Source organism: Stegodyphus dumicola, chromosome 8, assembly GCF_044657685.1.
Source record: "Stegodyphus dumicola isolate Sdum_Otavi_A_Nest chromosome 8, ASM4465768v1".
NCBI classification, from domain to species: domain Eukaryota; kingdom Metazoa; phylum Arthropoda; class Arachnida; order Araneae; family Eresidae; genus Stegodyphus; species Stegodyphus dumicola.
The window spans coordinates 143527055-143551880 of record NC_140775.1 but is presented as its reverse complement, the minus strand read 5'-3'; the positions used below and the strand labels follow the sequence as shown (position 1 = coordinate 143551880).

At 34.5% G+C, this 24826-nt stretch overlaps 1 protein-coding gene across 3 annotated transcripts in view; it reads right to left on the bottom strand.

Annotated features, from left to right (window-relative positions):
- LOC118181907 (uncharacterized) overlaps positions 1-24826 on the bottom strand; it is a 117296-nt gene that overhangs the window by 50125 nt on the left and 42345 nt on the right. For all 3 annotated transcript variants that reach the window (XM_035351139.2, XM_035351140.2, XM_035351141.2), the window contains exons 11-15: positions 24170-24326; positions 23906-23979; positions 23653-23719; positions 8712-8822; positions 305-465 (exon numbers count right to left, since the gene is read on the bottom strand). In XM_035351139.2, the coding sequence (XP_035207030.1) occupies positions 305-465; positions 8712-8822; positions 23653-23719; positions 23906-23979; positions 24170-24326 (570 nt within the window). The remainder of the gene's footprint in view (positions 1-304; positions 466-8711; positions 8823-23652; positions 23720-23905; positions 23980-24169; positions 24327-24826) is intronic.

Genomic DNA, 24826 nt, shown 5'->3' with positions numbered 1-24826 from the left:
TATAAGAACAAGAGTTTGAACAACATAATTGTGAAAAGCTTTGTTCTATTTTTTTTTAATATTATATTCTATTACGGATCATATGTTTCGCATCATCTGATCATTTCTGAAAGTAGTAGGTCTAAATATCAAAAAAATATTAGACATTAATGGCACATAACCTAGAAGTTATGCATGCATGGCATCACTTATTTGTATTCTGAGTTGCCAAATTTAAAAACATTTACTGTTAAGCAGAATTATTTTATAGCTAATGCTAAGTTTTCAACAGTATTAGATTTCAAAAGAATAACCAAATACTCACTTCCATTTATAAGACTCGAATCAGTTGATGATACAGAAGGACTAGGGTTCACAGTAAGCTCCTGTATTTGCTGCAATACTTGCTCTGATAAAGCTTCTGTTTGATGTATGGCTTTAAAAACTCTCCTTCCTTCCACATGACTCAAAGATAACAAGTTTACCCTATTAAAAAAATCCCACTTAATAAAAGTGACACAAAATATATTTTAAACTTTTCTTTAATAGTACTTAGTTAAGACCTATAATTTAAAAGAACTTAATTCTGAATGCATGAGTGTTTATTTGTTACATAGAATTGCAGATATTTTAATTCAAAGAGCAAAAATTTTGGAATTGTGAAATCCTCAAGGGCATTGTTGACATTTGGCAATTTTGGGAAGGTTTGTGAAAACACATTTTTGATGTCCCACAATTGATTCTTTCAGAAGTTTCCAAGGCACATGGTATAAGTATACTAATATGGATTGGAAAGCTAGGGAGTTAAGATATAAATCAGTTGTGAGATTTAATGGTTACCAGAATTACAAATTAAGAATAACCTTGAAAGTAATTTGAGGAACTGCACGATATAGTTTGAGTACTAAGAAAGAATTATTAGACAGCCCTATTCTTCTTGTGTTGTTTCCAGCTATTACTACGCTGTGTGTGCTAGTTATTTTGGTGATATTCACAATAAATCATTCATTTCTTCCTGAATATCAGGACTTATTATTTAAAGAAACATCAAAGATCCCAAAGCTTGCAACAACTAGTGTCAGGAGTAGGATTTCTTCGAATGCCTATAACCAGGAGAAAGGAAGAACATTAAAAGCCAATATCAAAATTATTGCTACAAGTTACATCTAGATGAAAACATCAACTGAATCAAATTTTGCCGAGATGAGGAGGAAAGCAGCACAAATGAAGATATCAATAGAAATGAATACTGCAGAAATGAGTATTTATTTCATTCATCAAAGCAAATGCCACTGAGATGAGAAAGGAAGCAGCAAATATAAACAGGAACTTGCCAGCCCTTTCTGAAATGAAAAACCCTATTGAGGCAAATGTTGCTGAGATGAGGAAAGAAGTAGCAGAAATGAAGAAGTGTACTGTCACCATTGAAGAGAAGTCATCAGTGCTATGAACAAGAAACTAGCTACTGTAGAAGAACAATTATGAATAGAGATAGAGAATGTTAATCAAAAGAGATTTTTGCAGTAAACAAGAAACTGTAAAAAGAGATACAATGGCTAGAAAAACATTTCAAGAATCTGCTTCATATGCAAACAATATACTAGCTCAGCCTGCTTTGAATAGTATTCCAATCCAGTTATCTTGTCTCACAATTATGCTCTTACCATGTTATGGAAAGTCATCATGGAAAGCGCATAAAACACAATGTCTAGTGATTTCTCAAGCAAACTAGTGGGACTCTGTCACCAAAGCATTAAACTTGGCAACCTGATGTTGAGGGGAGGTACCTTAACTTGGCAACTGCTATCAAAACATTAATGCAGCTATCATTTACAGATTGTGGGAGAAAATTAAAGACACACCAAGTCTCCAATATTTTGCAGATACAATCAGTGATTCTGAAATACAAGCACTCTGAATGACAGACAAAGATTTGAAGATCTCTTGTTGATGGCAGAAAAGTCGTGTTTGCTCAGAAGGCCAGAAGAAGAGACATTCATCCTGTAAAGGGTAATAAAAGTATGGATGACACAATGCTGATAGCGATAATGGAATTGATGAAAAGAGTGGATGTAATGGAAGCATCTAAGATGATATGGAGTAATGGGAAAGTATAATGCTGGAACTGTAATGGAGAAAGACATCTACAAAAACAGTGATGTACACCTTCAGTTTAAAAGATGAAAAATATGTCAAATAACAGCAGAGAAACTATGCTCTTTAAATATCTCTCTTCATGATGAAGATTAAAAACTGTATTTCAAAAGAGAAATCAACAGTTTTTTTATGCTGGATGATATAATAGATACCACAGCGAACATGAGTATTCTGCGAGCTATTATAGCCTGCATTTGAATGGGCACATTCTGCTATCGAATCTACAAACTGTGAATGGAAAGAAAAATATCAGTACACAGAAAAAAGATTGTGTGCATCAAATTTGTATCTTATGTACATGAGTACAGTCTAAATGACTAACATATCCAAATTCCTGCATTTTCACACCTCTGTTTTTCACAGAAATTTGAATTTTGTTTAGATGGCAAAAATAATTAATTGCAAACTTCTAATGTAGAAATACCGATGTCTGCAATTAATGAAAATGAAATGAACTGCTGTAGGATAATCGTTCATGCTAAAATTATTATTTCTCCAAAAACAGAGCGCATCATCAGCAGTTCAATGAAAATTCACAAGAAGTTGTGCATGGGGATTACTGATTTATCAAAGGAACCTGCCCATTCGAAAGGACTTTTAATTGCAGCTGCTCTCGTAGACTTAGCGAAAGAAAATGCTCTAATCAGGATTGCCAAAATAAATGACAGGCCTTGTATTTTCTTTAGAGGATAGGGAACAGCTTCATGTTATCCTATGACAAATATAATCTGAAGTTCTGTCATCAGAAACAGAGTCCACCTGATTTAAAAGATCTGTTGAAAGTACAAAATTAAATGCTAAACAAGGTCAAGCTCCAAGTTATATTGTAGAGACATTAAGATTTTTTGAAAGCCAGAGAGATGAAAAATTAGCAACTGCCTTCGCCAGGAATTGAACCACGGACATCTGGAATATCGGCCCAGCATGCAGAACCACTATACCACGAAGGCACGCCAAGAAGGTGGGAGAAATACCTTACATACTCCCAGTTTTAAAGGGCGACTGGGGTTTTTAGGGGACCCAATTGTCAAATCCTGGGTGGGGAGAAATCATCATCCACCATCCTTTTAGTTCGGGCGCCACTGTAGGGACACTAGGATTTTTTTGGAAGCCAGAGATATGAAAAATTAGCAACTGCCTTCACCGGGAATTGAACCACGGACCTCTGGAATACCTGCCCAGAGTGCAGAACCACTACACCACGAAGGCATGCCAAGAAGGCGGGAGAAATACCTTATAATATAATAGAAGAACTGAAAAATGTATTCTCAACCTAGTCTAGTGACGCTGGTTGCATGAATGTGACACCATACTGATTGATGCTAAAACCCTTGGAATTGACGAAAAGAGTGGATGTAATGGAAGCATCTAAGATGATATGGAGTAATGGGAAAGTATAATGCTGGAACTGTAATGGAGAAAGACATCTACAAAAACAGTGCTGTACACCTTCAGTTTAAAAGATGAAAAATATGTACCTATCAAGCAGCATCCTCAGCACTTTCCAATCACAAAACAAGAGGAAGCTGGGAGACTTCTGCAGCAGACGCATAATGACATTTTTTACCTTTTCTCTAGTACTTAGGTATCACTTATCTTCTTAGATTGGAAGAAATTTGGGTCCCTGAAATTTTGTATTGATTACAGATATCTAAATGACATTATAAAGAAAGACAGTTACCCTTTACACTGACGTGAAAATATCTTAAAGGCATGCTGGCAGGAAATCGTTTATCACTTCAGATTTGAAGAAGGGTTGCTTGGAAAGTGAATATAGAACCTCAAGATTGGCAGAAGACTGCATTTACAAGCAGACAAGGATTCTGGCAGTTTAAAGTAATACCTTTCAGACTATGTAATGCTCCAGTGACATTTGAAATATCTAATGGAGATTATTTTGAAACGGTACTGAATATTATTACAGCAGGACTCAATTGATGACTATTTGAAAATATTCAAACAGCACTATGGAAGCTTAGAGAAGACAATTTAAAATTTAACCCTTCAAAATGTTAATTATTTCTTCATGAAATTAGTTATTTTATTCATATTATCTCCGCCAAAGATGTATGCACTGATCCTGAGAAAATCAAAGCTGTATGTGACTAAAGTCGTCCTGACGGAATGACTGATTAATTTATTGCTGGACTACCACACAGTGTGCAGTTTTTCCAGCTGAATTGAATTAGCCACATGGGCACATCACATGGTACTATCTGCCTATGGTATACCAGAGGAAGCAGAAGTGGAAAAAGAGGGGACCAAGGCATCACGCGGTCAGTAAGCAGAGCGATTATGGACGGCAAGTGGAGACGAGTGTAACATCCTAATTAAAGAAAAAGCACAATGTCTTAAAGTTACAATACAAATACAGAAGGAGTACAAATATAGAGGGGAAAACATATGCACTGTATACAAGATATTGTTCTATACTGCACGCTACTGATCATTAAGTAGGAAAATTAAGAGTCATTTGCAAGGTGGGCCGCTAGTGGTCGAGTTTCACAATCCTCATCTAGAATTGTATATTTTAGCATATTTAAATTAGACAAATGGGTGCAGTTGAGAATTTTCATGAAAAAATTCCTATTAAGTTTGTGCAGATGCTGCTCAATTGTACTAAGTTTCAAGTCTCTGGGTAGAGTTGCGTTGCTGACGTAGAATGTCATCCTTGAGGTGTTTATATGTTTATAAGCTTTCTCCTCCTCTGCACTTATGACTGAAGATTTCTGAAATTTACCTGAGATTACAATCTTTACACCACAAAACAGGAAACAAAGCAAAAGTTCTCACGGACTGATCAGTATGAAGAAGCATTTAAAATTCTGAATGATGCTTTGATTTCCTCTCTTGTTTCCCAAATGGAATATGGCTTTATTCTCGATACAGATGGCAGCTCAAGTGAATAGGCGGATACAGCAGCTCAGCAGCTACATGAATATGACATGGAAATTTGACACTGCAGAGGACCTTTGAATGGGAATTTTGATGCACATTCAAGAAGACCTTGCACAGAAAAGTGGACACAGACTGTTCAAAAGCCAAGTTAAAATACGGAGTTCCAGCAGTAGGAAAAATTAACATAGACACCTTAATTTCACAATCTGATCTCTGGAGCACTGAAGAACTGAGAAAAAACCAAATGGATGATCCTGATTTTTTGCATATTCATGGAATTAATGGAAACAACAAATGAAAAATTCAGCTTGCAAGAAACAGTATACTTTAGTTTGACAACGAAAAGATATCGGGCTTTATGAAATTTCCTTCACCTGCATGATGGAGTTCTCTACCACAAATGAGATGACAACGATAGAAAGAGTTTCAAATGACATCTCTCTTACTAAGATCTCGATATCTTACTAAATGCTTCATAGCTTAGTGCAGCTGTACTAAAAATCATTTTGATGTAATGAAGACACTCCACAAAGTTTGCCAAAGTTTCTTTTGGTACAAAGCCAAAGCATGTGTAGAAATGTGATACAAATTCTGTGATGTATGTAGAGCTTGAAAAGGCCTGCAATCACATATATGAAGAAGATCACAAGACTAATGTGGAAGCACCATCCAAGAGGATTTCTTACGGTATTCTCGGATATTTACCTCACACAACTAGGGGAACAAGCACATCTTAGTTGTTATGGACTAGTTTAGTAAATAGCTTGGATGTTTATGCATCTAATGAAGAAGCTTCAACTATTGCAGAAGTTCTAGTGAAGAAATGGATTTCATGTTTTAATAGTGCATTTTCTTATTTATTCTGACCAAGGAGCAAACTTCATATCTTGTACATTTAAAGAACTTCATAGAATTATTAGAATGGAGAACAGTCAAACCACTCTTTTACACCTGCACTTAGAAGACATGGTAGAAAGATTCAATCAAACAGTCTTGGACCATCTTTCTCTGTCTATTAGTATCTCAGAGACAGCAGGACTGAGACCCGAAACTGCCATCATTTCTGCTAGAGTATATGACTTCCACTCGTGAGAACACTGGATTTTTTTCAACTGCAAATGCTTTTTCACTGTGATCTTCCGATGTGTTCATCGGATGGTCACTGGACACACTTTCTTCACCTCAGCAGTTTATGGAAGATCTGCAGGCACATTTAGAAGATGTACAGAGATTCACCAGAGGAACAATCAATACAGACACTGAGAGGAAATTCAAGGAAAGAAATCAAGTCCATGGAAGGAGCTCAAGTTCAAGGAAGGAGTCAAGCTTGAAGCATCGTTGCAGGATCTCTCCCAAGCTACAAGCATCCTCAGAAGGGCTCTACCATGTGATCAAGAAATTAATGATGTAGGGATGATCATACAAAGAATTCCTTCTTCTAAATATAACTTGATGCACTATGACAGACTTGCACCTTATTAGGGCAATGAGAATTTGTTGTGCTGGTCTTGGGGATTGCACTGCCCAGAATGTGCAGTCTTTAAGGGTGGGGATGATGATGTAAGTATTTCAGTCCTTTCAGACTGTATTTTTTCCTGTCTTGTGGTGTTTTATATTATTCTACTTATTAATTGCTTTTAGGTTGATAATTTTGGGATTTATTTTGTGTTTAATTTAATTTGTGGCCACATGTCTTGCATTTATGTGTTACACAGAACTGCAGATCTTTTAATCCTGAGTGGAATGATGGAACTGTGAAAACAGCTCTATTTGAATACAAGATATAGGCAATTTCATTCTTAACAGGACTTGAACGACTTTCTGGAAGAATAATGCAAACACATTTTTGAAGCCCTATGACCGATTCTTTGAGAAATTTCCACTGCCATGCTCCAGTGTATAAATATGGATCTAAAAGCTGTGGAGTTAAATTGTGAACCCAATGTGAGATTTAGTGGCTAAATGAATTATAAATTAGGAATAACATAGTGTGATTTGAAAAACTTCCATGTGCTAAAGGAGAATCCCTGTTCTTGTCGAGTTATTTTCAGATAATATTGTACTGCGTGTGCTACGCTGATTTTCATAATAAATTACTCATTTCTTCCTGTATATCTGGATTTATTATTTAAAGAAAATCCATGATTTCATAGCTCACAACAATATATCATATGTATGTAAAACATAAAATATGAAATAAATTATTATACTTAATTGGAACCAATTGGCAATAGACCTTTTAATTGATAAATTTCAATTAAACACATCCCCACTGCAAGGATATGCTTTGCTGCACTCTGCAGTATGTTAAATCATTCTTTCCCTCTGCACTATGAAATCTTCAGATCAATTGCTGCTCAGGATTAAGATAAAGACTTTCTGGCTTATAAATATGACCATAATTAGTACATATCACTTTTTCTCGCCTGCTGCTTGAATAAGTTATGTCTCACACTTTGCCTTCTTTCTTTATTATCCGAAAAGTAAACTGCATATATAGAAATTATGGGGCATATTTAGCCCACTGGTGTGTTATCATTTGAAGCTAAGATTTATTTCTGAAGAATTCTTCCTGTTCAAAATAAAAATAATGTCTTTAACAATCAATCCAATTATGATTTTCTCTCCTGTCATCTGTGCAACAGTTTTCCTCAATCATGACTAAAGCATGAATTTGTTTCATCTTCCATAAAAACTACATCACGTAGCTATATGTTTTTCTATATTCAAATATGAGACAGTTCATGAAATAAATAAGAGTGCATAGTGAAACAAACACTATGTTTCTCAAGCATTTCATCTGCTTTCTCATTGCAATTGTAAATAGTATAATTATTCTACAAATTTCTCCTTTACTAACACGAATACTTTCTTCTCGAAAGAATTTCCTCTCTCCAAGCCCTTTTCTCTTTGAAGGGGGTGATATGTAAAATACAAAATATAAAACAAAATTATTAAACTTAATTGGAACCAAGTGACAGAAGACCTTTTAATTCAAAAATTTCAATTTAACACATCCCTGCTTCAAGGACAAACTTTGCATCATTCAGCAGCATGTTACATCACACTTTTCCTGCAATTTTTCTTACTATGTGATCTTTTGCCCAATCACCACTTATGATTACACATGAAGTTCTTCTGGCTTATAAATATGACCACAATTCGTATGCATCATGCAGCAGTTTTCTTCAACCATGATTAAAGAGTGAATTAGTTTCATCTTCTGCAAAAACTACAATATCACATATACATATTTTACATGCAGAGCATACACGAGACAAACCAAATCAAGGTACAAGGCCAAGATTAAGAAAACTACAGTTGTAATGCAAATCACAGATTAAACTTTACAGTAAATATATATATATATATATATATATATATATATGAGTTTGTATGAATGTGTTATTATTACTGAGAATATATTATTATTATTGTAATATTTTGCAAAGCAGTCAGAAAGCAAATATATAACTAAAACTGCATTCTTATATTAGCTTAGATATTTAAAAATTATTTTCTTAACTCTTCTGAAGATAAAGAATTAATGAAATTAAGTTATTCAATTAGAAATAAATACATAAAAAGTTTTTAAAAAGTAAACATAATTTATTTAGTTTTTGTAATGAAATATAATAACATATAATTCATTAGAAAAATTAAGACTGTGCCATTACCCTTCCTTTCCTCCAGCTAAGCTTTCACCAAGCTTGCATAATCGAACTGAACGTAACCACATTGATTCTTCATCACTAGGTGTAGCTGCATTCAAACTAAATTTCAGACGCCTAGTATTGAATAAATAAATAATAAACAAATCAAATAAATGCTGTTTTACTATTCAAAGGTAATACCATTGAAATGAAGTTATTCAATACTTATTAATTAACTTTATGAATATATGTTAGAAATTATGCGAGGAATGCATAATAAAAATAAAATGCTCAAATTAACAATAATGCAAGATTTAACACATGGGCCAGCAATTATTAATAAATTTTTAATCAATAAAATCTTTCAACAAAAAAAAAAAAAAGAGAGAGAGAGAGAGAGAGAGAAATAAGAAGTCCCACAATTTATTTTTAGGAAAGTAAAAAAAGTAGTTAAGGTATATTTTTTTACCATGGTTTTTCAACTGGGGAAGAGGGATTTCATACTTTCATGACAGAATGCAGTCAATGTTTTATTTAGCAGCTAAGTAAGTTTATGGGTATAAAAAAACTATTATTATTCAACTTCTGGTATTTATCAACATTTTCTATATGTTTTTGTTGTTTAATTTATAAACACATATAAAAAAATAATCTAAGGCAAAATAAATCTTTATGCAATTTTCAAGTTTGGGAAAGGAGAAAAAAATGATCTACTAAATGGTGAAAGGGATGCAAGAAACAAAAAAAGTTTGAGGACCACTGTTTTAGATAACATGCTATTTTTATCAAAACAGAAGACAACAAAATCAAAGCAAACTTAAAAATTAAGCAAAACAGCAACCTTGTTTGGTGCAAAGTTTAATTGAAACTCAATCACTTTCAAAGGCACACAGATATAGGTCTGTATTCATAAGGAGCAAAAAAGAATCTTAGAGCATTTTCTCCCATGGTCCTAGATAAAGGTTTTCATCTTACTATTAAACACAGCACTCTGCTGTTAGAAGTAACATTAATAACCTTGTCATCATTACATTTTATCTTTCTATCAGTTAACATCATAAATTTCAGATCAAGGAACACGAGTCTTCGAAAATTATGTTTGAAAAAAAGAAATCTTTGACTAATCATAGTTGGAAATTTAACTATAATTTTGACTTTTAGGTCTGTAACAATTACCCATAAAGCTTCTTCAGTCACTGAAATTGGATTTCCTTGAAGCTCCTCATATTCAACATATCTTTAATTAATGGTGTAGTTTCAATGAAGGCCTTTCAAATACTTTTAAAATTTTAATACCTTAATTTCTCTCTCTCTCTCTCTCTCTCTCTTTTTTTTTTTTTTTTTTTAATACTATTCTGATGGAAGATGGGACTATGCTCACGTTCCCTTTGCTCTACTCTTTACTTCTTTGCTTTCTATAAATACAGTCTTTGCTCTCCCCTTTTTTCACAGAAATTTTTGCTCCTGACAATGATGGACATATATCTTTCCTTCCTTAAAATCGATAATCTCAATTAAAATGCACAGCAAAGTGGCAGTTTTGCTTAATTTTAAATGGTAATTTTACATTAATTCTTTCCAAACTAATGCACCAGAAACCAGGTTATTTGACTTATTAATCTGTATATGCTCATCTGGTTTTGGCAATAGAATTTGTTACTATTTACAATTAAAAGTATATGGGCTGCAACTGGGTTAATTAATTAGGCTTTAAAGTTATTTATTGATTCTAATAAGAAGCATTTGTATTTCTAATAATTAGATATACTTCTAATAAGAAGTGGCAGATAAGTTTGTTAAATTTTAGTTATATCTATAAAAAGTAATTTTAATAAACTGTTTAATTTATTTTTACCTCTAGTTTGGTACCTCAGATTTCTAGTTAAATGTGAACATAAAAAGTCCTGAAAGTGAGTGAGTGAGTAAGAATTTATTGGCACAAAACCAAAGATGATTAACATGCGCCAAACACAGGATGGGATGATTACAAATGATGAAATTAAAATATAATAAATAAAAACAAGTGGACAAATGTACCAAATCCAGAGGATGAAGTCATAAAAACAAGGTAAAAGCTCACATTAAAATCCGACACACAATCTTCAAAACAAATTACATTAGGTAGTAAAAGCCAGTCTCTTTTAAATAATAAAATAAATTACAATTAGCCTCTCTTCCAATTAAACGGTCGAGAGGTAAGTTACAGCTATTAAAATATTTCTGACGAAGACTATTAAAACATGGACACTCAATTAAAATATGACGGACAGATAGACAAACTTCACAATTTGAACAAACAGGCTCACTCTCAGCTTTTAAAAGGTAGTTATGTGTAACTCTAGTGTGACTGAGGCGAGTCATAAGAACTTCCTCCTTACAGTTTCTAGTTAATTCCCAATGCTCAATTCTAGGCTTTACATGTCTTAACTTGAAGCTGAAGACCCCAAAGTTGCTGCCATTTTTTCGGATCTTCTCTTTGACTACACAACAGATGTCTCCAAAAGGGATGAGGCGACTGGACAGTTCAACAGCACATTTCGCTGTGATATCTGCCATCTCATTCCCTTTTATTCCCACACGACCGGGAACCCAGCAGTACAGGATTCCATATCCACGACTCGTTAAGTTTATATGTATCTTGAAAACATCCACTATGACTGGATTTTGAGTGTTATAAAAAGTTTCTAATGATTTAAGTGCACTATAGGAGTCTGTATAAACTATAAACTTTTTGTGGCAGAGCCTTGAGATGTACAAAAGACTATAATATATTGCAATTAGTTCAGATGCTAAAACAGAGAAAGCATGGTACAAGCGTCTACCCTCCATCCCGACATGATCTTTTGACTTGGATCCATCTGTGTATACTGGATGATAACTGCTATATTTGTGCCTGTGCTCAGCAAAGAGTCATCTGTAAATGATCTCGTTAGTTTTTGCCTTCACGTGATGCTTGAAAACATCAAGAAGCTGAATCCATGCATTTTCCCAAGGTGGAATTTCAAAATTCTGTACTGTTTGGGGGCACATATCAGAGAGGGAAAGTTCCTCAATGACAGGGCGAACTCTTAAAGGAAAATTAGGAACACAGGATGGATGTGTTTCAAATAAAGTGTTACACACATTATCAAGTAAGCACAGCTTATTGGGACGTTCAGGTTGGGATAGAATATTAAAATATTGCAAAAGGGACAATTGCTCATGCCTCAGATAAAGTGATGGTTCATTAGAGTCAACATACAGGCTCTGGACAGGAGAAGTCCTGAAAGCTCCTGAACAAATCCGCAGAGCTTGGTGGTGAACAGGATCCAGTTTTAACAATACTAATGACCGAGCCCATAGTCCAGTTTAGAGCGGACAAGCGCTCTGTAAATGCGAAGCATAGAGCAACGCTCTGCACCCCAAGAGGTGTTCGCCAACATTTTTAAAATATTTAGTGTTTATAAACACTTCTTTCTCAGGTTTAAAACATAAGAAAGGAAAGTTAATTTTCGGTCGAACATTACTCCTAAAAATTTTACTTCGGGCACAACTGGAATAATTGTACGATTCAGATATAACTCAGGCTCAGGATGGAGACCTCGCTTCCTACAAAAGTGCACGCACAATGTTTTCTGTTTCGAAAATGTAAATCCCTGTTTGTCTGACCATTCTTGGATCTTATTCACAGCCATCTGCAATTGCCTCTCTACGTATCTCATGCCAGCTAATCTGTAAATCATCAACATATAGAGATCTCAAGATGGTGGGAGGAAGTTCTTTTAATACAGAGTTTATTTTTAAACTAAACAGGGTTACACTAAGCACACAGCCTTGAGGCACACCCTCTTCCTGTTCAAAAACATCTAACAAAACAGAGCCAATTCTTACTTGAAAAGTTCTAGTGTTCAAGAAATTCTGAATGAAAATTGGTAGGTTGCCGCGCAAGCCACTCTCATGAAGATCTCAAAGTATACCGTATCTCCATGCCTTATCATAAGCTTTCTCAATGTCGAAGAATACCGAGACAAGGTGGCTTCTTCTTACAAATGCTTTTTGAATGGATGTTTCTAAGAGGAGCATGTTATCTACGGTTGTTCTCCCCTTTCGAAAATCGCTTTGATAAGGTGATATAATATTATTCTTTTCCAAGAAGTAGACTAAACGGCTGTTTACCATTTTTTCAAACAGCTTGCATACGCAACTCGTAAGGGCAATTGGCCGATAGTTGGAGGGATTCCTTGGATATTTCCCTGGCTTAGCAATAGGAATTACAACAGCTCTCCTCCATGCACTGGAAAAGTATGCTCCTTCCACACTCTATTGTAAAGAGTGAGAAGGGCATTCAGTGACTTATAGGACAGATGTTTTAGCATTTTGTAATTTATACCATTAAAACCCGGAGAAGACCTATGTGTCTGCAACAAAGCTCTCTTTAATTCCAGCATAGTAAATGTTCTATTGTAAGGCTCAGATTTGGAAGAGTTGAATGCGATGGGATTTATTTCAGAGTGCTGCTTGATAGAGAGAAATGCAGGTGAATAGTTTCTGCTGGAAGAAACGGCAGCAAATATCTCACCAATAGTATTTGCTGGTGTCTAGGAATGGAGAGCATAGCTGAATTAAAGCTGAGTTCAGGCCGTTGATACAAGAATGTTCAAGTGGTAAAGAAGCCTGGGAAGTTCTACAGAAGCAATTCGAACCCAAAACAAGAGCAAGGATAATTCAGTTACTGGATGAATTTTTTAATATTAGATATACGCCAAATGAAGAAATAGGATTATTCATCGCCAGGATAAGAATGACTGCAAAGAAGTTGGCTGAAGCTGGTCACAACTTGGCAGATCTTTTTAAAGGATTCCAGGCAATAAGGAGATTACCCCAGGAATACTCCGGCATTGTACAGTTGATCTATAGGTGGAAAGACGAAGATTTTACGCTGGAAAGAGTTGCTGAAGAATTGGTAAGGGAGGAAAGCCGACTTCGCCAGGTAAAGGCCGATTTAGAAGACAGTAAGGTAAGCATGTTTAATACTATTGATTCAAATGCAGGGAAAGATAAAGTTGAAAATAAAATTAAATCTAAGAAAAGGATGGGGAATATGAGAATAGGACCATGTTTCAGATGTCATAAATTTGGGCACTTAATCGCTCAATGTAAAGAAAATGTAAGTAAAAATCAAAAGTTTAAAATAGACGATAAAAATGGACAGTTTAAAGATAAAGAATTAATGTTAGTAGAAAATTATTTAACAACTACAGATAAAGGAGGTAACGCAGATAAATTTAATTGGGTCATAGATACTGCAGCTACAACTCATTTCTGTAATAATAGAAATTTAATGACAAATTTTGAAGAAATAAACGATATACGTATGTTTTTAGCTGTAGGAAATTGTGAAAGTAAAGTACTAGGAAAGGGTACTGTCAAATTTGCAGTAAAAGTAGGCAATCGAATAAATTGGTTTGAGTTAGATAATGTGTTGTATAATCCAAATCTAAGAAGAAATTTATTATCGGGAGCAAGGTTAGAAAAGGCAGGTGCTCATTTTGTGATTTCAAAAGGGAAGATGTGGATATATTTTAATAATTGGGATAGATTATGCTACGCTAAACGATATGACGGACTTTATCACGTAAAACCATTTAGATATGCAACAAGTAAAAGGGAAGCTGGTTACGGTACAGAAATTGGAAAGTTAAATAAAGTAGACGATGCAATGCTATGGCATCGGAGATTTAACCACGTAAATTTTGATTATATTAAGAAAACTAGTAAGAATCAAAGTGTGAAAGGGTTACCAGAAATTGAAAAACCAATAGAGAGGTGTGAATCGTGTATTATTGCTAAACCTAGTAGAATAACTTTTAAAACTGTTCTGAAGAGATCGGATAAACCATTGCAGTTGGTTTATTTAGACGTTTGTGGCCCACTACCAGTTCCATTTAAGGGTGGGAGTAAATATTTCCTTGCTATTGTAGATGACTATAGTAGATTAGTAACAGTGTATTGTATGAAAAATAAAAATGAATCGTTCTACAACTTTAAGACTGACGAATAGAAAATTAATAAGTATACGCACCGATAACGATGGAGAATTCTGTAACAGGCAATTCGAAGGGTACTTAGCCGAAAATGGTATTAGTGTTGAACGCACAAACGCGTACACCCCAGAAGAGAACGGTGTGTGTGAACGTTTTAACTGAACGGCATTAGACGCAGTTAAAGCTATGCTTAATGATGGTAAAATGGGAAAAGAACGGTGGGCAGAAGCTCTTGGCTGTTTCGTACATACGTGGAACAGAGTATGTCATAAAAGCAACCGAACCCCTTATGAAATGTTCCTAAATAGAAAACCCAGTGTTGTTTATTTTAAAATATTTGGTTGCAAAGCCTATGTTGGCATGCCAAAACAGATTAGAAATAAATTACAAATGAGGTGCAAAGAAGGAATCATGGTAGGATATGCGAAGGAAACTAGGGGTTATAGGATATGGCTGCCAGAAGAACGTAGATTAATAGAAACCTGTAATGTGAAGTTCGATGAAAATCTGAATGCATCAAATGGCATCCTGGAACAGAAATCAAAACCTAAATTTAAAAGACTAAAAGAATCTGAGCTATTAGCAGAATCAGATGAAGAACAGGAAATTTCTAGAGAAGAAATAAAGTTGTCAGATGACAAATCTACTCCAAAAGAAGTATCAGACTTAAACTGGCAAAGAAAAGCAGTTAAAAGGCCAGATGGAACACGTACAGACATATATTATTATGTAGAGGGAACAGACACCCGTTTTAGATCGTATAATGATATTGAAAAGTATTGTGAGGCAAGAAATATTAATTATGAAAAAGATACGTTCGATTTTAGTGGAAAAAACGAATACTCGGGGAAAGTTAATTTTGTAGAACAGGAGACTAGCTCCGTGTCTGAAGAGGCAAATTCCGTAGAAATTTTTATCCCACAAAATTTTAAAGAAGCACGAAAATCAGTAAATGCCGAAGAATGGGATAAGGCAATGAAAGAAGAAATTGACACAATGAAGAAAAGAAAGGTTTTGGGAATTAGTCGAAAAGCCAGAAAATAAAACTATGATAGGAAACAAATGGGTCTATACGCTAAAAAGAAATGAAAATAATCAAGTGGTTAGATACAAAGCACGTTTAGTAGCACAGGGATTCAGGCAGAAAAGAGGTGAAGATTTTGATGACGTTTACAGTCCTGTAGTAAATTTTTCAATCATAAGAATATTTTTCACTATCCTGGTATGTTTATATGGATGGACTAATTGTCAGTTAGATGTAAAGAAAGCATATTTATATGCAAACCTAAATGAGAAAATATATATGACCCAACCAGAGGGATTTATCGAAGAGGAAAATAAAGTGTGTTTATTACACAAGGCCATTTACGGTCTACATCAAAGTGGCCGTGAATGGTTTTGTGAATTTGAAAGTACTTTAGAAAATCTACATTTTAAGAAAATACAATGGTGTAATTGTGTTTATAAGGGTTCAAATGTAATTCTCTTGTTATATGTAGATGATATTGTGATTTTTAGTAAAGATCAATATAGTATAGATAAAGTAATTTCACAACTGAGTAAGTTTTTTTATCTTAAAGTATTAGGCAAAACTAAAACGTTACTTGGAATTGAATTCTTAGAGAATAAGAATGGGGATTTTATACATCAGCAAAAATATATTGAAGAAATTTTTGAAAAATTTAAACATTTCCAGATACCAATAACTTCACTTCCCATAGCTAAGGGCACTATTCTTACAAAATTAGATTATCCATCTACAAGTGCAGAAATTGTGGAAATGCATACATTACCCTTTAGAAATCTGTTAGGATGTTTAGTTTTTGTAGCTAACAGGACAAGGCCTGATATTACATATGCAGTGAATATCTTATCACAATTTCAGGAGAATCCTGGAATTAGGCATCGGGAAGCATTGTTGAAATTCCTTGGTTATCTCAATAGTACTAAATTATATAAATTAAACTTATCGAAGATTAAACATCTAAATTTGTATTGTTATCCAGATGCTGATTATGCACAAGTCTGCCATTGATTTTTCTAGATCGCCAATAGAAAATCGCAGAACTAAGCACGACGTAAAATATCACTTTGTTAGAAGACTAGTAAATGATGGAATGTTTGACCTTGAATTTATCACCAGTAAATTAAATACTGCGGACTTATTTACAAAAGCAGCAACTGCTGTTAATTTAAAAAAGTTTTGTTTAGATGTTTTCAGTGTTTAAAGACAATAAGTGTTTTCGTATAATAGAATTGAACTATGAACTTTTGTGTAAGTTTTGCTTTTGTCTTTGCATGGGGAAAAGAGGGCCGTTTGTTGGCTTTAGTTTTCCCACATGCAAATTTTGATCAGCCGTAAGCTAACGTGGTTGCTGCTGATTGGCCGATGACGTCAAGATCAGCGAGTTGGCCGAGTATTATATATATGTGCGCCGGTATCGGCGAATGTGCTTGTTCTCTTGTGTGATTATGAGTTAGCATTATGCTAGTTTTGCTTTCAATCAAATGATTTTAAATGTAAAGACTACAGTGTTAGCTCTTTTATTTTATTTACGGAATAAAGCATGAATTTTATTTAGATTAGTCTTAGTTTTATTTAAGGGAAGCAAAATATGCTTTGCCTTTATCACCACTGCCAACAGTAAGTATCCTGCCCATTATTCAGGAGACAAAGGCTATGATCTTCAATCATCTGCTCAATTTGTCTTCCTCGGCAATTTGTATCTTTACTACCCCAGAGCAGACTATGGACGTTAAAATCACCCATTATGATAAAAGGCTCAGGCAGTTGAGCCACAAGGTCATTTAAATCACGCTGATCAATGTGTTCGTTAGGAGGCAAATAAAGAGAAACGACTGAAACTATAATATGAAAATTTACTTGTATAGCGACAACTTGGAGAGATGTCGTCAAAGGAAAGAAACTAGAGGGATAGTCCAGTGAGGTGAGGAGACATACACCTCCACTGGCACGCTCACCTGCAAGGTTATCCTTCCTGATGAGAGAAAACCTCCGAAGTTTTGCATGTTGATCTGGTTTCAGATTTGTCTCTTGTATTGCCAAGCACACAGGATAATAAGCATTGATCATAGCTTTGATGTCAAGGAAATTTTGGTGGAAGCCGCGACAGTTCCATGAGACGAGGGTGGCCATTATGATTGATGTTTGTTCTTTCTGTGTTGCTTTTTAGTTTTTTGCGGAAGCAGATGTTCAGGAATTTCCAATCCCTCCTCCACTTCCATATTATCTGAATCTAGAGATTCAGAACTATTGCTGGGGCTTCTATTTTTGGTGACTGTTTTTGGAGGCACAGTTTTGGGTTTGCTCAGGATTACTATTTCTTTATTTTGTATGACATGTGTTGGATTTTCCATTTGCTTGCTTACAGGTTGCTGGGTTTTATTTGGTGGAGTCTGTGTACTTATGGAATTTTGGGTGGCTACACTGCATGTTGATTTAACCAGGGGTGTTTGTGGGACCCCAAAAAATCCCCTGAAACTTTTACGGACTTACTACCGACATTTTGGAGTTTCGAGAAGGGGGGAGAAATGAAAAATTACAATTATGAAGAATTGAATGACCTAATTCTAAAAGTTCAATGAATTACATTTTTTGCAAAATTAATAACCATAAATTTTCAAACATATAAACTACTACATTTTATGTAAATATTTTAAATTACCTGAATTAATTCTTTAAAAAAAATTATCTACTTTCTGCTGTTTTTTTTTTTTTTTTTTTTTTTTTTTTAAATTTTATTTTTATTATTATTATTATTATTATTTTCTGATGTTTGTGGGCTTGTCTTTCTTTTGTGGTGAACTTCATAATTGCAGGAAGGTTGACTTTTATTTTCCTCATTTACAGTTGAAGAAATTTCCTCGAGAACTGCACATGCAGAGGTAGAAGCAGTTTGCTTTTCTGCTAATGTAGAACGTTTTTCAGAGACTTTTATAGGTGACTCATCTGAAATACATGTTTTTAAGTCCTCTTGATATATTTTCCAACTTCTGTTCATATTCAGTAAGAGATCTTTGTGAATTGGATCAGTCATTGGATTTTTTGAGCCATATTTTTCACATGAGGTTTCTTTAGAAGCCATTAAATCATATTTAATAGTCTGCACTGCATCTAGGGAATCAATCTTAAGAGAGGTTCTATAGTCAGTGACAAGTGTATCCATTAAGTTGAATGCACTTTCCACTAATGGGCCATGGAAGCAGCTAAGGCAGGCTTTGACCAATTTAGCCAATGTAGGATACTTATAATCATTTGTGAAATCATCTTTTAAATTAAAAACTTTAGACCAATATTTATCAATTGTACACTTGACTTGATTTCCACTTTCATCAGATGTGTAGAGCATTTCTTTGGTGATATCAATATCCCTCTGGTATAACCTTATTTCAGCTTCTACTTTTGACTTTTCATTATCACTAAAAATATGGGACATAAAAGATGATAATTTTTCAAAAGCTAATATTGTACTGGATTTATCTCTTAGCTCTGGATCTAATGCTGTAAAACTAATTAGATATGAATTTTTAAGGGGTAATTTCTGTTTCATATGCTGTGCTGTATTAGTATAAGCTTTAATCAGAGAAATTTGGAATTCTTTTCCTATTGGATGATTTTTTGATAATTTCTTCAGGAGAGTGGAAGTTTCTGCACCAGTAAATATTACTTTGCTAGGTAGATGGAATTCTGGATTTGTGACATCAACCTTTAATAAATCATTATAAGATGTGCATTCTATATTTTCTGGCTTCATAAAAAAAGAGAAAAATTTTGCCATCAATTTATAAATACTGGAATGTATTAAATGAAGCATTGGTTTTTTTTGTTTCAAATAATTTAATATATGTGTTGAACTCTGGTAATACTGCTGAATATAATGCCATATGCAATAAAGTTTTGTTTTGCATAACAAATAACCCATTTAGTATTCTTTTTTTCCGAGCTAAAGCATCCTTTGTGAGTTGTTGGGAATGCAAACAAGAATACACCCCTTCAACAATTTTTTTCTGAGCTGCAGAAATATTTCTTTTATTGTATACAGTTTCAACATAAGAAAAATAATCCCCTTTATCAGTTTTATCCAAGTAGTGAAAATAAAATGCAATAACAGCATCCCACAGATCTTTGATTCTTTCTAAAACACATAAAATGTACACCCACCTATGGTGGTCTCTTCAAGGGCTTAAGTTTTTTAATGGCAAGGGATTCACAGATTTTGAAAAAAATTTTCTCTTTTACTGCAGCTTTTCATATCAAAATAGATGTCATCAAACAAATCTTCTAAGTATCTATCAAAACATGAAGCAAATTTTTTTGCACACTTATTAGCTGCGTGACATGTGTCACCATCAATATCTCATAAGTGGGGTGCTTTGTTTGATCGTAGTCTGGTTTCAACACCCTTTTTTTTTTTCCACACATGGTGTTACATGAGTCCATTAATACACTAATTAAGTTTGCCCATGGAATATTATTATCTTCAATAGTATTAACAACTGCTTTAAAAACAGCTTCTGAATTGCAATCCATCTTTAGAGATGCAAAATGATGAACTACAACTTCATTTTGATTGTTGTCATAAAACTGCACCAATATTGCCAGTATACTTTCTTGAGCATTGCTAGTACTTTCATCCAAATTTAGAGAAAATGGAGTCTCCTTTAAAGTTTTAATGATGTTTTCCTTAATAGTTTTTGCGAGCCCATATTTCATCTTATAACATGCAGTAGTCCTGGATATTTCCAACGAGTTTAGTGCCATCTGATCGCAGCTCAACTGTTTGCAGAGTTCAATTAAATTGGAAGCTACATTGAAAGAAAGAAAATTCTCGGCGATAAACAAAGTTATTAATACCTCTTGGCGTGCTTTTCTTGTCACTATATCCAATGGCCGAGCATAAGTCTCCAGTATTTTTTTTAATTAGCATAATTACTTAAATTCATTGAATGTCTAATGCACTTTGAATATTTTATGTGCCTCACAGTTTTAGAATGATTTGTGAAAGCCTTGAATCCTTCCCCACCATACTTCAGCAGTGAATTACAAAAAACACAATATGCTTGTTCAGCAACATTTATTTTCTTGCACCATGTGCCGATGGTATCCCCATTACCATCTCTCCATTTAATCAAATTCCACCTAAATGCATTCCGGACACCTTCTTCTAATTGTATATCACTATTTATATCGAGAAATTTCATAGTGAAATTCTCTTACATACATAAATAAAAAAATATTTCAATAAACGAAATGAAAAATTTACACGTGCATCAATAAATGAAACGAAAATTTTACACAGCGGAGGAAAAAAAGTTGAGAAGCGATCAATGACAAATAGCTAATACGGCGAAAAATCCTCCTTCTCTACTTATTGGCGCCACGCCAGGAGAGATAGGACCTTTGAACCCAGAGTCACGTGATCGCACATCTGGTCGAACGAAATCTCTCCCTTTTTTTTCTGCCGCGCCTACTTGCCGAAAAGAATCCAGAAGAGAATGTCCGAGAACCGGGGGAATGAGTCATAACTCGCAATAAGGAAAGAACAAAAAAAAAGTTTTTTCCCCCTTTTCATGCATTATCACTGCCTTTGGAGAAAGAAAGGAAAAGTTTTCACCACACACACTGACCTTGCGTTTTCTGCTTTCAAAGAAAACAAAATTACCTAGATCAAAATAAATAATTCATTATTCTTCCTACTTCCTTTTGAACAACGATCCCCGGAATTTCCGGATATCAAAGTTCAAAATCCCCGGAATTCCGGGGTTTCCCCGGAGCACAAACACCCCTGTTTAACGGCAGTGGCATATGATTTGTTTGATTGAGGCTGTGTGCTTTGAACATGTCTTCTGGCTTCGGCATATGAAATGTTCCTAGAAACTTTTATGGTCTGGACTTCCTTTTCTAATTTCCATTTCAGAAAGGAACGAGAAAATGCTGGATGATCACCTTTGCAATTTATACACAATGCAGCAGCAGTGCAATTATCGCTATCGTGACCAACCGACGAGCATCGAACGCACGTCAGGTTGCCACGACAGGACATCTTGGAATGGCCGTAACACTGGCATTGGAAGCATCGCATAGGGTTTGGAATGCATGGTCGTACAGGACAATTGAGGTATCCAAGCCTTAATATTCTTAGGCAGATCAGGCGATTTTAAGGTCAGGATCACATGTTTCGTGTCAATCAACTGACCTTCCTTACGCATTTTGCTCCGCCTGGCAGCACTGACATTTTGATCGGCTAGCTCGGAAATGAACTCTTCTTCAGAAACAGACAGAAAATCGACTTCCGAGATTACGCCTCTACAAATGTTAAGTGTTTTATGTGGAGATACTGTTACATCAATTTGTCCTAGTTTGGTTAATCGTAGCAGGGAGGCAGACTGTACAGCGGATATTGTATCGATAAGCAAATCTCTAGATCGGAGACACTGACCAATCAAGGAATGAACATATTTCTGAATTACAAATGGAGATAACTTTTGAATTTTGCCAGAAGGACTTGAGACTACAACGAAACGAGGGCAATTTTTAGGGTCATTTGCATTTGCATCGGTACATGCTTTTTTTAGCAGTAGATTTTTCAGAATTGGTGCTTGGAGTGGCGGGACTGACTTCAAAGTTTTTAATTAAAAATATCTGAGAGTTAGCCATATTTGAAAGAGAAAAGATTCGGGTCCGACGGCCCCGCCCACCATGGAGCCCAACAAGGGAACACAGATTTCTGTGTTAGGGCTAGCCGGACCTATACGCAAACTGAAGCCCCACAGTCGGCTTTCCCGAAAGCAAGTACTCCCGAGAGCTTATCCACAAGCCACTGACACAAGGACTAGTGACCAGCCGATTGACACTCATGAGGACGACTAGTCTCCACGCACGGCAAACATGTGGGCAGTTTTCTCGCCACTCAAAAACTAGACACAATCGCTGTTCCAGTCTCTCGTGATGAGCCCCAAACTCTGAAGAGAGAAACCACAAGGGAGAAGAGAAGGGAAAAAGTTCCAGCCAAGAGAAGAGGAGACGGAAAAGAGGATAGATCACTGGGACTCCAGGATTATGACACCCGTCTCACCAAGAAGATGATCCCCTGAAGGGCTAGGGTACCTCGGGATTGCCACACACGTACTCACAAAAGTGAGCCCCCTGAGGGAAAAAGTCCCTGAAAGCACAAGAAAGTTAAAAAAGCATAGTTTAATAGTTTACTGCAATAATCTGCATGCTAATGGCTAGCTGTATACCTTTCACTAATTTGACATAATCACTGAACAATTTTATAAGGATTTTACAGATTCAGTACCCCCCCCCCCAAAAAAAATTATTTTTAGTGCAGTGTAAAGTTATGCACATATGATTACAGCATACACAACACACAATTAAAGCAAAATAATTTATACTGAGAGCCAGAAATAAACAGAAAAAATCTCAGTTTTATGAAAATACTCAATCTTATCAAAATACTTTACTTACAAGACTAATTTAATATGACTTGGATTAATAATTCCATATTATATTTTAATTTTAATACTATGGCCAATCTTAAAAAATTTGTTAACTACTGAAAGTCAGCCAATTTCACAGACACAAACATAAGAATTTTTTTTAAATACTTAAATTTGTAGCAAAAAATACAAAATTAGAATAAAAATATATTATTTTAGTCCAGGGAAAAATCACTGCTTATTACCTGTATTTAGGAAATCGAGAATTTTTTACTTTACTTCAATTATTTACTTTTACAGATGACTTAAATCTTAAAACAAATTTATGAGAGGCAATAACTACATTAATTTATAAAATAACAAGGAATTATCAAAACTTGTAAGCATGTATAACAGAAAGTGTAAAAAAAAATTGGCATTAAGAAAATGATAGAAAAACAATATTTTTTAACACCAGTAATAAAACATATCTTGCTTACCGCTGAGATTTTTTCAATGGCAGGAATGCTTGAAGATCCCAGTCTTCAGGAAGTGGTATATCTTCAACTAAAAATTACACAAATAAAATATATATGCATTTTAACTATCTCTGCAAAAGAAAACTCAAACAAGATGATTCTTAAAAAATCTTTATCTTTGAAATAAATAGAATTTCCGAATAGATTTCTGCAAAATAAAAGCAATTTATTATTAAACAAGGTACAAGTTAAAGCAAAAAAAATTCCATCTTACACTTTTTTACATCAAAAGGTTCATTAGCTGCAACATCGAGGTCATTCAGTAACTTGCATAATCCATGCCACACTCTATAAATATTTAAATGATTAAAACTCATATCTGGGAAATACAAGACTAATTTTAAAAAACATGCAACCAGGATATGATATAGAAAGATTCTTCTAACCAGTTCTAAAATATTTTGATTCCCTAGCAAATTTTATGAATCAAATTTCAGAACAACTAATTTTGCAGTGAAGGTGAAATCAAGATACTTACTGAGGGCTCTTACTGATGGCTTCATGCTGAAGAAGCTGTGGATCTTGTAAAAACCAGTCTAATATTATTTTGATAGCTGGTAGTGTATAATAACTGGCAGTTTCTTTGGGCTCTAATGAAGCATGGACTGGTAACAAAAATGCATGTAACATGCTTGCTGCAAAAAAAAAAAAAAAAAAAAATTTATATTTGGTATGGTCAATTTAAAAATTTGAGAACAAGGCAAAGGACATTTTATACTTAGAAAAAAACATAACTTTCAACAGTAATACACATGCAAATGTAAAATTTGTATAATAAAAAATAAGTAAGTATAAATTAATAAATAATAAAAATATACCTTGCAATCTGAAAATTTTAGATTACAGGCTAACACCTCAAAGAAGAGCTTAGAATTAACCCTTCAGCGGCTGTCAGATTAGTCAATTCTTTCTTCCAAAATACTTCCCAAGATATCTGACAACTGCAAATTCATAATGCAAGCTATGTTCACATGCGTTTACTGCAGTACATAACTGGATTGCAAGCTGAGCTCATTGATCACCATCGAAAGGTTAAAATGCTTTTTAAATTTAAAATGCATAAAAATATTGAAACATTATAAAATAATTATCATTTAAATTAAATTAAATGCATATAGGGAGAGAGAGTTGTAGT